The sequence below is a fragment of the Athene noctua genome, chromosome 6, assembly GCF_965140245.1.
Source record: "Athene noctua chromosome 6, bAthNoc1.hap1.1, whole genome shotgun sequence".
Classification (NCBI taxonomy): domain Eukaryota; kingdom Metazoa; phylum Chordata; class Aves; order Strigiformes; family Strigidae; genus Athene; species Athene noctua.
The window spans coordinates 46,496,851-46,512,804 of record NC_134042.1 but is presented as its reverse complement, the minus strand read 5'-3'; the positions used below and the strand labels follow the sequence as shown (position 1 = coordinate 46,512,804).

Sequence of the window (15,954 nt, the reverse complement as noted above, 5' to 3'; positions counted from 1 at the left end):
TTCTGTGCTGTGTCCCCTCTTCCCGCACTGAGACTTCCCACCCTCACCCACGCCTGGAAAACCTCTGCTGCTGCTGCTCCGGTGGCGGCGGCTCCTCTGTACCACCCTGCGTGGCCCCAGGCACGTCCAGCAGACAGGCCTCAGGCACGTCCAACTTGCAAGCCCTCCACCCTGCTGTGTGAGCGAGGGGGAACAGCCTGCTGCTGACCAGCAGCAGCGCTTTGCGCCAGATGTTGGCAAGTCTGGCACCACCCCTGGCGCCCTCCCGATGTTAGGGAAACAGCCACAGCGCCTTGGAGGGTGCAAAAAATTGGTGTTTCAAACTGTCTGGCTCAAAGACATGCAGCCAAGGCACGAGCGGCTGGCACCAGCTGTGTGATGCGCAGAGATTTCGGGACCTCCATCCTCCCCCTCACTGGGTACGGCCGTGTGCTCTCCCTGGCAGCCTGTCTGTCGTTCATCACATGCGTGTGGCCTGGTGGCACAACAGATCCAGCACTGGCCTGATCAGATCAGGCCTGTCTCCTCCAGGAGGTCTGAGGAGTCCAAACGAACGCAGGTGCTGAGGTTTGAAGGCACTTGCAGACAGACGGATCAGTGAAATGTGTATTTAGTCTGGTGAATCGCACCTTGAACGCTTGGCACCCGCGCAGGTGGGTCAAAGCCACGGGCTCTCACCGAGGCCGTTAAGGCAACGTGGGTGCATCTCCAGAAGCTCTGACTCCAGGTCCTGGATGGGGTAGGGGAGGGAACGTCTGACTGGGGGAAAGCTCTCAGCATCGCGTGAAGAGCCTCATTAGATGTGGAGTTTTGTCCATTTGTAATTCAAGGGCAAATGGTATAAATACATAAATGCTGCTTTGAACAGTTTTAAACTCTGACCCTCCTCCACTAGATTTATTTTTTCAAATTACTGCATTATACAGCAAAAAAGGCTTTTGACATGTATACACACACACTTATTACCTTGACATGAAACAGATCAACAAGCTACTGTATAATAATTTTGATAGAATCAGATAGATACTTCAGTAACTACAGCCTGGAATAAAAGACATTATTTATGATACATATTGTAGTAGTTTGTAAAGGCCTCAGCAGCAATCAGGACACATTGCACTACACACTGTAAAGATGCTGAGCAGTGGAGACCCCGCCCTAAAACACCTTCCAGTGTAAATACACCAGACAGACAGAATTTATTTGCTTTTCATGGTAACTCCACCCTCGACTCACCACAGACCAGGCACAGTTCAATGCAAATGTGGCTGAACTTTCACAGAAGTGTCTGACTCTCACAGATGAAGGCTGCTCTTTCTTCACTGGCTTTCCAAGGACCTTTCCTCCCTGTCAGCAGAAGAACCAGCAAGTACCAGTTCTAAAAGCATTTTTTTTTAAAAAAAGATTATTTACACATCTGTTTAGACATGCAGTGATTTTAAATCAGCCACTGGATACCCTCAGGCATCTGCACTGCATTTATTCCAGTTGCTGTATGAAAGTCTGTATATTTGCAGTACTCATTTTCTAAACATAGCTAGTCCATCAGTAATCCTGGAAGCACATATAATGTAGACATGTTAATTAACTCAGTGAATAACATAAACCAGTGCATAATGAAATTGCCAGACTTGATTCCCTTTCATTCATGCTCTTAACAGTTTCACCTGACAAATAGTCCACATCTAAACTACTCTGATAGAACCAGTAATAAACGTTCTAATTAGACCACTTTATTAAATCGTGTTGCTCAGTACGTCTGTGCAGGGTGCACGGGTTCGATGTAAACTGCACAAACAGTGAAACAATCTCTCAGTAAAGCACTTCGGATCACTAGATTTCAAGGAGCGTTATCTGAGGGGTTAAGTCCCATTCTTCCCATTTAGGTGATAAGGAAATAGAGACCACACCTCAGAGAAATCACTTGTATTAGTCACCTCAGGGTCAAATTAAAAGAATTTGGCCTTTCAAATCTTGCTCTAGAGGACCAAGTTTGATCTAATTAATCAAGTATTACCCATAAAACAAACAAAGAAGCATGTGTTCCAGGAGAAGCCCCCATCATTCAACCCTCTAGCACATCACTGCTGCTCAGCATTATAGTGGGAACAAACAGAAGCACATAACCTTACAGCTGGTCTATTGTCAAAATGACACATTAGCAGAAGGATTTACAGACATGTTTGCTTATGAAATAAAGGTTTGCATGTTCAGAAATGCAAACATTTTCTTTGTACAGGAGCTACACACCACCGAGAAAGATGCTCCCTGAAAGCTGTGCAGAACTCAGGAACGTAGTTAGCGTATATCTGTGACTATTACGGTTTGCTGCCTCCCCCCGAAATATCAGAAACTACAGTGAATACACAGCTGCCAGTATGTACAGACCACAGCGACAGGCTCGTACAGCAGCTGCGCTGAAGTCCTGAGCAACTCTTCAAAACAGTGGTAGAGCAGTGCCATGGAAAAGGAGAACTGGACATGTTTACTTAGCCTTTGTGCAAAAATCAACATTTGCTTCTCAGAGGCAAATCCTGGCCCCAGTGAAGCCTGTAAGTGTTTTACTAATGATGGAAATCAAGTCAGAATTTTAATTCAGATTTCCAAATTTATTTAAAGAAAGATTTTCTCTGTGAAAAGTTGAGTTGACCAAGACAGGCAGATTTGCAATTTCCTCTATCCTCAGAACCAGCAGGAAAGCTTTTCTTAAAATCATGGCACTTTATTTTTTTGGTAACTTGGGTGCGATGTTGTTTTGGAACCACATGAAGCTGAAGATGACACCCATCGTCTTCGGGAGAGTCTCATCATAAGCAAACTTCATAGAGTCTTCTAAAGGTATTTCTACAACTTCAATCAGCTCTCCTTCTTCAGCCTGGCCACCTCCTTCACCAGCTCTCATCTGGTCTGTTACTTCTGCATAAAATAACGTCTGCCTAGAACCTGTCACACCAACTCCAGACCTGGAAAAAAGCAGAGAGGAATGGTAGCTAGGAACTAGGAATGGAAACATGGGTCCTTAACTTGTGTCACTAAGCAACACTAAAATGCACATCCTTACTCTCTGATAATGTCATTTAGAACCTGTAAATGCAATTTCATTAATACAGAAATTGAGTGCACCTTTCACGCAGAAATACCAACACTTTTGATTACAGTCACATATGAAATCAATCTGCCTTCATATATATTCTGCAACTTTGGTAAAATGTTAGTTTGGGAGAAAATAAGTTGTTTAATCGGTGAACTGCTGTTCTCCATATACTGAAGTCAACAGATTTTTCAACTGACCTTAGTGAGAGCTGGGCTGCACAATGACTCAGAGATTTACAAACAACAGAACTGAAGCTCTTCAGTGTATCCCTACGCTATCATGCTACATTTGTTGGCTTGATTTTACACAAATATTTAGATTTTTTACTCTTAAGAAGATTATGTCCATTCACAGCTGGAGTCCTCTACTCATGGACTGGATAGGTACAAGAACACAAAGGCAGCCTGAGAGTCTTTCTCTATCCTTCCTGAACTTTAGCCTTGACCCAAATGGACCACTGTAAGCACGCATCTATCTGAAGTAATTCAGTCTCCCAGCTAAATTTGTTACAGTGGATTTAGTTGAGGATATTTTAGATTATGTGGTCTTTCTTCAGCTAGACCGCTTGCTGTGTATTATACTTCTTATTTGTTAATCCTCTATTTCCTTAGGACTATTTCATTTAGGTATTATTAAATAAGGGATAAGTACATAATCCACTCATTTAGTCCTTCCAAGAAAATATTCACATCGTAATCGCAACTTCTTCATTTCACATGATTACAAGTGACTTTTCACGTTGAATCTGGATCCACAGTTCACTGAAACTATGAATGAGGCATTAGGGCAAGCTGAAAAATTAGCTTCCATATTATTATGCATAGAGGATTCTAAGATTTGTAACAGTGTTAGGATCTTAGAGCATATATCCGTACTTATCCAACCACTAGTCAACTAAATATTTCAGTGAATCCAGCATACATCATACCCCACAGCAGGAATTAATCATTTGCCTCTCAACTTTCTAAGAACAATGACAGTTATTTTGTTTGGAGAATTAACAGTGATTACTGAAGTTGGTTTCTTATATCAATATACACTCTTTTTTTAAAACACAGAATAGGGAGCAAATCAATGAATTCTTTTCCTAAAATTACTTCTGATACTTTCTGTGACTTTGGACAAGACGTTTCACCCCACCAGGATCATTCCTGCATATCTAAGAACAGAACTTAACCCTCTTCAGCACTTCCAGGAACTCTGAAGGCTGCTATGGGACTTCTTTCATTCTGGGCTCATCACTTTATTTCAGTGTCAGTAGTGGGGTTTTTCAAACACATTTTAACCAACAAAATGTGACCTAATAGGATGCAGCAAAAGGACAGACTAACAGTTTCCTCTCTCTCTTCTACTTTCACCAAAGTACATGCTCCCCTCCCTCAGTCAGTCCAATTCAGTATTTACTTTCCCTAAGGACCAATTTTCTGCAGCCACCGTCCTTGTTATTTGTCCGCTATTCTGATGACCATCAGAGATGGTTTGCCAATAAAAGATCCACCCAGGGCTGACAACCATCCACAGACTGTACGTGCCACTGGCACCAGATCCAATGTTTTCTCAGGACTCCCTGTGCCACGCTCCCTTTTCCCTTCTCCGATGAGAAGCTGTCTGGAAGAGTAATGCCGTTCCCAGCCATGCTGCCCCTCATCTCACCTCAACTGAAGATCCAGCCAGCACAACACAACACAGCACAGCGCAACACAACACAACACAACAAACACAGTCTTTGAAAGCAGTAGGAGTTGCACACTGGGCCCACCATGCTGGCTTAATCATTCTGACCTCATTATAAAAGTAAGGTAGATCCATTTTTCATCAAGTTGCTATCAGCAACCAGCTCACAAAAGCTGGAATGCCATTTTTTATGCTTGTGTGCTACCAGTGCCCTTTCTGCCATGAGGATGATGGCATACTGTACTAGATTCCTTTTGTGCTAAAATACAACATATTTTTCTTGGTATAATCAAGCAATAATATATGTAATGTTAAAAAGCAATACTGGCAATGAAAGACTGATTAAAACCGAACAGATCTAGTTCACAATCCATCACGTCTGACTAAACTCTAGTCATTCAGTGAACGGTTCCCCTCAGCTTAGTCACCTTGATGCCTGTCACTGACCACTGACCCGTGTGCTACCTGCTCCTCACGATCACAGCCATGTCTGTTAGAAGGAGCCTCACCGAGATAATGTATTTGTCATGGAATAATAGACTGTTCATTTTTTGTTCTCTATTCTTCTTCTTGTGTGAGGAGGCAAAAAGGATTATTTTTTTTTAATCAACTAGAGATCTATATCTCTTTTTCTCTCTCTGTAGTGATCACTTGTTCTTCAATTGTTTCTGCAAGAACTGCACTTTTAGTAATTACATAGACATAGAAATTTAGAGATTGCATTTTGGTAATTGATAATAAGAAAAAACCCCACATGTTAATTTATACCGTAAAATTTGCAAGACAAAGAATGCAGCTTGCTAGTCTCCACAGGTATCATGAAAAAACACCAGACTACACATAATATATTTAATGTTCTATTATTTCTGATAAGTGTCAAAGTCTGAGCTTCATCTGGGGTGCCCCACCTGGGGAACAAAAACGATCCTAAATTGAGAATACCTATGTCCACTTAATATTATGTAAAAGTTATATGCAAAAATGTAAATTTAAGAAGCCCTTCTATAAGAATGTTCTGGCTTGATTATTTACAGCATAATCTCCTTCCATACCATCTGTGACCATTTACTTCTGAAATAGCTGCTGCTGTGGAAATCACAGAAGTTCACTTTCCACAGATCTTTTCTTTAAAGTAAAGGAAAACTTCCTGAGGTGTTACACTGTAAGATACAGCTTCTTGCCACTGTAGCTTAAATAGCATGGAGTGATTTCAATACGTTGTTATTTCATTGTATATACTCCTACGATACTTCCCTTAAATCAGCGTTTCTCTTCTGAAGAACTAAATACGTCAAGAGTGATCACTACGTAATATACTTTAAAAGATTAAATCACTGGACATTAATGTTGTTCCGTTGTTATGACGCCCAAAGTTATGGCTATCTCTTCACATATACTGGCATATAATTTGCCACAGATACCAACAACTACTTCACAACAATACATACTCAAAGGAGGACATACCCACATGTTCACTCTTTCTTATTTGGTTACCTAACTTATCTTTCTCTGGTGAAACTTTCCCACAAGTTATACATTAAAAACTAATAAAAACTTCTGAATGAGTTAGAAATAAAATCAAAGAGTGCTGGTATTAATACTCATGTTATTCTATTCTACACCTTCCCCCCCAAACCTGCAAATTTAACATTTCTAAGAGTACTTAGAACCCCCTCACTATTTAGACAGGTGACTTTGGAGACTATTGCATGGCATCATTTATAAACATATTCACTGCTTTTATTTATTGGCTAACTAAATGTCCATTTCAGTGGTTTCGGGAAGAAGTTGAAAGGTACAGGAATATAATTCAGAAAAAAAGCGCCATATTTCTTACCATTTTTATCCATTTTTTATTTGATCTTTCTTTCTCTAAATGCTCTGGCTTACTATGCCAGTTGATCATTTTTGCATGGATCCGTGTGGAGTGCCCTTTACTAAATTTTCTCCAATATTGCTTACTGCTGTCTTTCACATTTCCAGACTCAGATATTAATGTATCCTTCCTGTCCTTTAGAAAATTCTTCAAAAATCAATGTTATTGACATTTCATTTATGTTACTACCTTTGTTTTTTATGGAAATCAAAAGTTAGCAGGTTTGTTGCTTTGAAGCTGTTCTGAGCCTCCATCTGGTTTAAGTGTTTTAATACATATCCCTGGAAAAGTGCATACATTTCAGTGATTTTGGGTACTGGGGCCAGAGGAGGACGAGAGCAGGGAGGGAGAAGGTGGGTCTGACTGGTAAATAGGCACCAGGCAGCTACTATGTTTTCAGGTTTATCTGTCACTAGGAACTTCCTATGATTTGCACACTTCATTGCACTTTCTGGGTATGATGTTTAAGGAATTTAGATGTGCCTTTAATCATGGTTATATTCCTTTTTCTAATATCTTCTTCCTCTATCCCAAGTCCGTGACATATGCTTTTCCTTGCTCTAGTATTTCACATTACAAATAAAATGCTTTTGCCATGGTCTGAAATGAGTCACCTATTAACAGATTACAGCTCTATTCATTAGCTTTGCATCTGTGGAAATCACAGGGGTCAGCACACCCAAACTGCAAGAGATGAGTTTCACCCTGGGAAAACCTGATAAAGGTGTCTCCCCTTCCCAGTACAGGAGAGCCTTGGCTTGGGGGAGGGCAAGAAGGGTCTGAACTCACAGCCCTGGCCCACGGTGAGACTTCGGGCTTCAGTCTCGCTCCATGGGTTTAGCACCATGTTGCCCAGACCAGGCATGTCATGGCTTATACTGACCCAGACCTACTAAGCCTGGCTTGACCTAGCTGATTGTTCCAGATGTATTTTGATGTGTCTGTACAGTGCTTGACTCTTATTTACCACTGTGGGACAAATGCAAATGATCTATACACAAAACACAGCTCTGTTTTCCTTGTCTCTTTATCATGAGGATCAGTTTGTATCAGTTTATCAGTTATAAACCTCTGAGAAGTTTATAGTTGTTTCAATTAACAGCTACATGGCTGACAGATACTGTTCCTCAGATCATTAGAGCTTAAGCTCACAGGCCCTGTAACTTCAACAGAGAGAGATTTTTAAAACCAGAAGTCTATTAGCACTAAACTTTCAGTGTTGCTTCAGGGACAGTTAGAAACCTCCATTACCTTTGACAACAGCAAGTCTAAGAATGTAAGCATGTCAAAGTAAGGATACCACAGTGGTGTGGTTTTCATCACGACGGTGACTTGAATGTAAGTTTAACACATCAAAACAAGATTGTATGCTGCATTCCCATATATCATTTTAAATAAAACACTCTGATTGAACCATGCTATGGCTTTCAAAGCTGCAGGCAACACACCAGCACAGTGGAGCAGCAGTTTCTGCAGAATGACCGTGAAGTGTTTCTCCTCACCTCCTGCCCCAGGATGGGACTGGCTGGCAGAATGAGGCTGTAACTAGAGTATTTTCTACCTACTTCCTTCTTAGACCAGGGAAAACACAAGAGACAGATTGTCACTCCAATCTGTTTTTGAAACATGGCAGTAGCAGCTATCACAAAGCTTTTGTTTAGCTCTTCCCTTTTATTAAATGCATGAGGAAATACACACTACATGAAACAGAGCTCACAAAATGGGGATTTTCACTTGTCATATCTAAGTTCATAAGCATAAAGATACATTACATACATACTATTTTATCACAAGTAATAGTAACAGTATGGTAACAGTATCTTACTGCTGTAAAAAACCCCATTCTAGTAGTGCCTAAAAGCTGCAAGTGAGATTGGGTCCACCTTGTATGTTTGCTGATGCTCAGTGAGTTTCTTCTTCACACTGAGTGTGTGCACAGCGTGTGCACGTATGTACACATGGATGTTTGTAAGCAGGGTTGAGATTCAAAGCATGTACTAAAGATTGGCCTTGCCTTCTTCTCATGGCTAGGTGCTCATCTATGCCAACCAATTACTACATTCATAATTATTACATTCATAAATATTACATTTGTATTTTGAAGGAACAAACATGTATGAGAAAATAAACAATGTTTTGTACTCTGCTGCACCATGGGGAACAAATAAATTGACTTATTGTGAAGACTTATTAGTTTAACTCAGATTTCTGATAGACAGCAATTAAAAGCTAAATTTCTCATAATTTCTTAGTATTTAACAAATATAAAATCTATAAACAATCAACATTTACCTGTTCCTATCAACACAGAAATACATGTTTTTGGTTTTAATCTGACATAGTTAATGTGAAAATTCCTAAATGCAATATATCCTTTTGTAAGATGTAAGCCATCTGGATGCAGAATTTGGGTGTATAGTGAATACATAATTCATGTTTACAAATAAATGCGACACAAATCTCTGTTATTTATGCTGAAATCAAAATCTATTTAGGCATGCAACATGTAAACTGATGAACAGTGACATGCCGCTCCTATTGTCACTTAGGACCTTTGTACAGTTCTGACATTATAAGCAGCAGGTGCAGGAAAAAAAGCAAGAAGTAATTAACATAAAATTATATTACATTATGCCATCACCCAACAGGTGTACTAGCAGGTGATCTTTCTAATTATAACGCACTCCAACATTTTCAAGGCTATTATTCTTTCTACATAATAATCTGTGAATACAAACCATTTTTACCTTACTGCACAGAGGCTAACAGCCACAGCACAGTAATTGGAACATCCAATATTAATTCTCTGAATGCTCTTCTTTGTTGTATACTTTTGGAAAAAAATCAAGTGTAGGAAGATTAAAGTAAGTACCTATGTTAATATAGTTAGGCTCTTAAACTAATCCATCTGATTTTTTTTGCAGCAGGGCTGAGAACCAGCAGCTCCTATTGTATCCAATTCATAGCCAGGAGTTCATTACAACCTCTGGGAGAAAATAAAGATGGAATGAAGGGAAAAGGAAGTTGAACCACAAGCTCGGGTTCCACTTTATCCTCACACTCTGAATTTAAGTCCAAATAATTTTAAAAATATTATTCGAGAGGACCAAAATTTTCAAGAACTAAAATAGTGTAAATTGCAATGGTAATAACAACATCTTTAACAACAACGTATTTCCTTGCCCCTGTCTTGCAAGGAAACAAGTCTCAAGGAAGATAGTTGGAAGTACTTCAACCTAAGATACTTAACTCACAGATTAATTTCACATAGGATTCAAACTGAAAATTTCTGGGATACCATGACAGATATAAAATTTGTTGTATCTGATATGAGTAAGTCCAAAGTCATTCACTTACAAAATTTTGCATTTAGGGAAGTAAAACTGGAGGGAAGCTCACAGTTTTCTTTCAGAGCTTTTGAAATGAACAATTTAACCAGCAACCATTTTCATGAAGCCTCAGTTTACAATTATACTACTATAGTGTTATTTTCATTTTATTATTGAGCTAAATGGTTCCTTCACACCCATCACATGTAAAATCTATGCCATTTTTCACTGAGGCCATACATATAATTGATGAGAACTCAACACACCAATAGGCATCAAAACTTTCAGGAAGCCTCCGAAAGCAGATTAGCTGCTGCCAGAATAGAAAACAAACTTTTTGTAATACCAAAATGAGATTACTTATTGCACACCAAGCACAGAAGTAGCACTTTGTGTAGCCATGCTGAGAAGAAATCACAACACAGGTTGCAAACAATACAGAATTTTTCATAATGATTCTTGCCTCTATCTACAGAGTAAAATGAACCATTTGCATTTAAATTCACCTTCTGGTTGGCATTTTTCTATAATAGGAACAGATATTTCTGATTGTTCAAAGTGTGATTCCTCTGACCTCCAGTCAAGTCCCTCTTAATATGTTTGTCTTTCTCGTTACCTGCCCCCATTCCTGTCTCCTTCATTCACCCATGCCATACTGTCCTCCTGCTGTTAGAACAACTTGTTTGAAAGACTCTTACTCAACTAGCGTAAATTCCCCAACTGCTGGCTTCTTTCCTGATTACTCATTGACTCCACAGCTACTCTGTGGATCATTCAAGGTAGTTAAGTCTGAGATCTGCATAATTCAGTGCGTGACTTCTATCTGATGAGTAGCATGTCACAGGAACTTTGACAGAGTTTAAGAACAGGGTCCAATAGCTTATTTGTATGTGCTTTTGAAATATCTGTAGCAGTACTGTAGTTAACCTTTTCTGGTTAGCTGAGAAACATTAAAAAAAAAAAAAAAATCCCCCAAAGCCACTGTTGCAGGCCCTGATAATAAATGAGAAAAAAGCATCTTATCTTCAGATTACCTCCAATCTTTACTGCTCCCGCTGCTTGAGAACAAAGTTTTGCTTGAATACAGTCTAAGTGCTTTCCTCATTTCGTTAAAGAGAATTCTTCTCCACCACAATGGTACTTTCCCCAAGCTCATTTAGTTCTCAGCCCACATTTTTCCTCTGCATTGTTCCTTCATCTCTTTTTCCTTTTTTTCTACTCAAGGATTTTCTATTCCATTTTTCCTCCAAGTCTAAGTTCTCTCTATGCATTGTCCATGCCCTCCCTTTCTTAATCCATTAGCCACAAAACTGTATTCACCTCCCTAGCCCAAAACTCCCTTCACATTTGATGTGTCTTCTGTTTTCCATTTCCATGACCTTCTGTTAGGTCTAGCTCAAGTCCTGCTTTTATTTCAGCCAGGCAATTTCCTTCTTACAACCATGATTCCAGAAAGGGGTGTCATCAGGAATGCAAGAGATCCCCTTGCTTTCAGACCAAAGGGTGCGATGACACTGAAACCCTTGTTTGTATGAAACCCTTTCCACTGTCCACAGAACCTTGAGTTTTTAGCTACAAATATCTAGTAGACTTAACTCACTAATTATTGATGATAGTTATCTAAGTATTTTAATGCAGTTTTATTTGGATCAATAAAAGAACAACAGCTAACAGATTTGTCAGGAATGTATCAAGTGCAGTCAAACAAATATCAGCTATAATAGGATAACAGGTCTTGTGGATAGGAGCAGCAACACAATGTAATTTCAGTTTATCAAGGCTTTGAATGCTATCTAATGTGACAGTTTCACTAAGAGGTTAGGAGATGATGATATACTTAGAAACTGAAGAAACTCTGAAATAGGTGCAAAACTAGTATGAAAATGGTACTCATGGAAGGGATATCACTGTCAAATTGGAAATACAAACTAAATAGGATTCCACTGGGACCATCCTCCATGTCAGTATAATGTTTTAGGATTTGTATGTTGAAATACAGATAGCAGGTAGCAAAGCTGAGATAGATTATTTATAAGAAGCTAGAGATGAGTACTAGAATTCAAAATCATCTCAACAAGTTGGAAAAATGGTTTGAAAAAATAGGAAGTAACTCAGTAAAGGCAAGTTCAAGGCCCTGTGTTCAGGCAGCAGTAACGAACATTGCAAATGCAGACAGGAGGTGAATGACAGTGCAGAACTGCTGCAGAAAATAGTTTTGAGATAGGGGAGGCGTTGTGGATCATAAGTCAACAACATAATGCCACTGCAAAAAAGGCAAACATCATACTACAGTGTATAAGCAAAATCATCTGTAAGACTAGGGAAATAATGCTTCCACTCTGACAGTGGTAAAGCCTCCACTGAAATAGTGTGCTCCACTTTGGACACTGTTTTTAACAAATATGCAGACCACATGGAGAGAAGGCAGAGGACAGCAGAAGGAATGATCAGACATCGAGAATACATGGTCTAAAGAGAAATCTTAAATCCACTAAGATAGTTTTTCATATGCAAAAATAAAATAAAGGGGTGAGATATTCAGACAAGTATGTGGAAGGTGCAGAAGTACTTCATGTCCACTAGGAACAGGGTAGTAAGTCTCAGACGAAGTAAAGAAAGGTAAATACAAACAAGACATGAGGAAAAACTTGCTCATGGTACAGATAGTTAGACACTTCAGACAGAATGCTGAAACCATCCAGAGACCCTATGAAATGATCAGATTTTAGAGAAAGCACAGATGCACATTTGTCAGAAGTCATTTAAATCCAGCTGAGCCTGATATTTGGAAGAAGAGCAGTCTAGATGAGATCCTCCACAAATTCCTTCCAATTCTCTTTTCTAAGGCTTCTCTCTGACCTGACGCACTGGATCAATAAATACTATAGAGCAACTATTACATGGATGACTGGGATGACAGATAATAGAAGTAGGGCATGAGGTATTGTAATTATTAACAGCATGCATATGCATTAATGTAAATGCTTTATGTCAGTGCTTTCTGTTGACAGTCACAGAATGAAAAAGAAGCATAAACCATTTGGAAAAACCTGTTACACTTAGGAAAAGCCCAGAAATTCTTATATGTAATATAGACATTATGGAAAAAATGTCCTTAGCAGACCATAGGGGAACTAATTACTTCCTGTCTTTGCATCAAATCCTCAAGGATCAGACAGATACGCCAGGCTTTGGCTGAAGGAAGGAGAACAGGACACTCCTAATAGGAGTGTAACATTCAGAATAAAATTCTAATACAGAGCACAGGAAGTCCAACAAAAAAACCCTGTAAAATACCATCTTTGATGCTTCCACTTTTCAGATGGATTTTAAAAAGTAAATACTATACAGGCCCTTCTGATTTCAGCTTGCATCTCCATGGGCAGAAAGCTGTGCCCACACAGACAAAGCAGGATTGGGGATTAACATACAAAGTGCCCTTTGCATGGGTCTCCACAGAGAAAACTTCCAATTGTATACTCTCTTCACAAGTCAGTGCAATTAAAAAAAAAAAAACCACAAACAAAAAACCCAAAACAACTGAAAGAACCACCACCTGTAAGATATATTTATCAACCAAAAAACATATGGTGGTGTAGCCAGATGTAAATCAAGTCAAACTTCTACACCAAAGCTACAAACTTCTACAGCTACAGAAATTACGTTCTACTTTTCCTATTTTGTGTTTGTATACACATACAAATGTACATTTACATATGCACATATCTGCATGTTATAGCCTGTCAGTGTCACCCAACTTATGAAATCTTACAGACAGCTTTTGCTCATAAATCTAGAAGGCACTTTTTCTTTCAGTAGAACAAATCCTTAATCTAGTTTCAAGGAGTTGTAAAAGACAGCTCCTGTGATTCACCCCCTCCCCTCAACAGAAGCACTGCTTGTTAATCCAGCAGGAAATAACATTTGCCAGGATTGACAGCTGTGGATTTGTATTCAATTCCCAAATTAAAAACCAATGACAGGGCCTAGTTCAATGGAGATGTCAAACAAACTAAAGAAAGTAAAAAACCTGCTGCTTTCTCTGTAAAATACAAACACACATTTTGGATGACAATGCTAAAAACTGGGAAGGAGATATAATGGGATTAAAGCTCTGTGCGAAGTTTCTCCTAAGGGCTTTTTGTTTGTTTTGTTTTGTTTTTTGTCCCCCCCCCCCCCAACAACACACACTTTGTATTTTTCCTCTTACATATTAGGTATTCCTCTTACTCCTAATACATGTTTTAAACCATATTAAAATCTATTTCGATAACTATTTGAAACCCTGCAAAAAATATACTGTGAACATTTTCATAGTCACATCAGCAAAATCTTCATATGTAATATTAATTACTGTCCAACTGAAAGAAGGCTTAATTACAGCCCCAATATTATGAAGAAATCTAATGGCACAGGTTCTCATGCTTCTGCAAAACTGTGTTAATGGTACATCAGAGTCCACCTTGGGCAGCTTCTACTGTTAATAAGATAATAATACTGTTAATAATAAGTATGAGAGATGGAAAATGCCTAACACAGTAAAGATGGGCTGTTTTCGAGCACTGTAACAAACTGCTCTGAAGAGCCCAATTCAACTTTTCTCAGTTCTAATAATCTTTATCATTCTTACTGGGAATTCAATCCCATAATTATGAGTTTACCATTTCTTAAGTCTCTGTAAATACTCCTCTCACTTGCTAAAAATTACACCTTTCATATACTTTCAGATGTCCGTGTTCCTCCAACACACTGCTTAAATAAGGAAACAGGGATTATTAATCTACCTGCAGGGCACTTCAGCAATCTGTGAAACAACGAAATGCAAAGCGTTTTAACTTACTGCTGCTTACCTGTAAGAAGTGATCCTCTTTAGCTCTGTAACAGGAACACGATAGCCACACTCTTCTAAGACTTCCCCACATGCAATTTCTTCTAAAGAAAGGCCTGGTTTGTCTACAATGCCAGCACAGAGTTCATAGGTCACTCCTACCAGAGCAGGTAAGGGATCCTCTAGATGAGAGAAGCTCTCCTTGTCCTGATTCTGAAAGACTTGAGGATGATGCCTTTCTACTTCACACATGTAAACAGCTTAAAAAAAAAAAAACACAAACAAAAAAGAAAAATAAATAAAGGGGGTGTGGTGTGTTAGTTTATTCATATTAAATACAAAAAAAAAAAAATATGGTGCACAAATTTTCCCTGGAAATTTATAATCATTGGAATACTTGAGAGTAACAAGGAATTCAGTTGTGTTATCTGTTAAAATTGTGACACACTGAAATCGGAATTTTAGAGAACAAAGGTTCTCTCGCCATTTCTATAAAATTATTCTTTAACTACTTGTGAAAACATCATTTGGAATGAATTCATGCATACCTTAAAATAAATAAAAGAAAAAAAGGAAGTTAGTTCATCCAAGAAGTCTCAGTCCCAGAAGTGCCATACAGCTTCCATTTGTTGGGCAATGCGGATATCAGGATTTAATTTAAACTATGCAGTTATGGTCCAGGAAAGTTGGGTTGCACATTATGTACCATGTGCACAATGATGAGTCTTTCAGCCTGTCAACTCAGCTGTTATTTAGAAAGGGTATGAAAAGCATGTATGTTTGTTTGAAAAAAAAAAAAAAATCCTCTTTTGAACATATAGTTCCTTGCACAGATTCCTGTGTGGAGTCTGAAAAAGACTTCTTGAATTAATCTACAAACAGCTGCCACTGTAATGCACCCCTAAAGAAAGTGCAAATGCCAGATTTTAGTCCTTATTTAAGCAAAACCTCTCACTGATGTCAACAGAAATTTTGCCTGAGTGAGAACTGCAGGACTGGATGTTAACACACAAAGAATGACTGTTGACAATTCCAGACCACTGCAACTTTAATTTACAGGTATAATTCCACTTCTTTCTTCCTTGAAATTTCCTCATGTCTAGCCCCTTACTTTTCATGAAAGGTTACAAAGAGGGTATTATAAAACTATTTT

General features: G+C 38.8%; 1 protein-coding gene across 1 annotated transcript in view; it reads right to left on the bottom strand.

Moving 5' to 3' along the window:
- Nucleotides 1–881: 881 nt before the first annotated feature.
- NUDT14 (nudix hydrolase 14) overlaps nt 882–15,954 on the bottom strand; it is a 61,946-nt gene continuing 46,873 nt past the window's right edge. Inside the window, exons 4-5 of the mRNA XM_074909333.1 lie at nt 14,824–15,061; nt 882–2,963 (exon numbers count right to left, since the gene is read on the bottom strand). Coding sequence (XP_074765434.1) covers nt 2,723–2,963; nt 14,824–15,061 — 479 coding nt within the window. The 3' untranslated portion in view covers nt 882–2,722. The remainder of the gene's footprint in view (nt 2,964–14,823; nt 15,062–15,954) is intronic.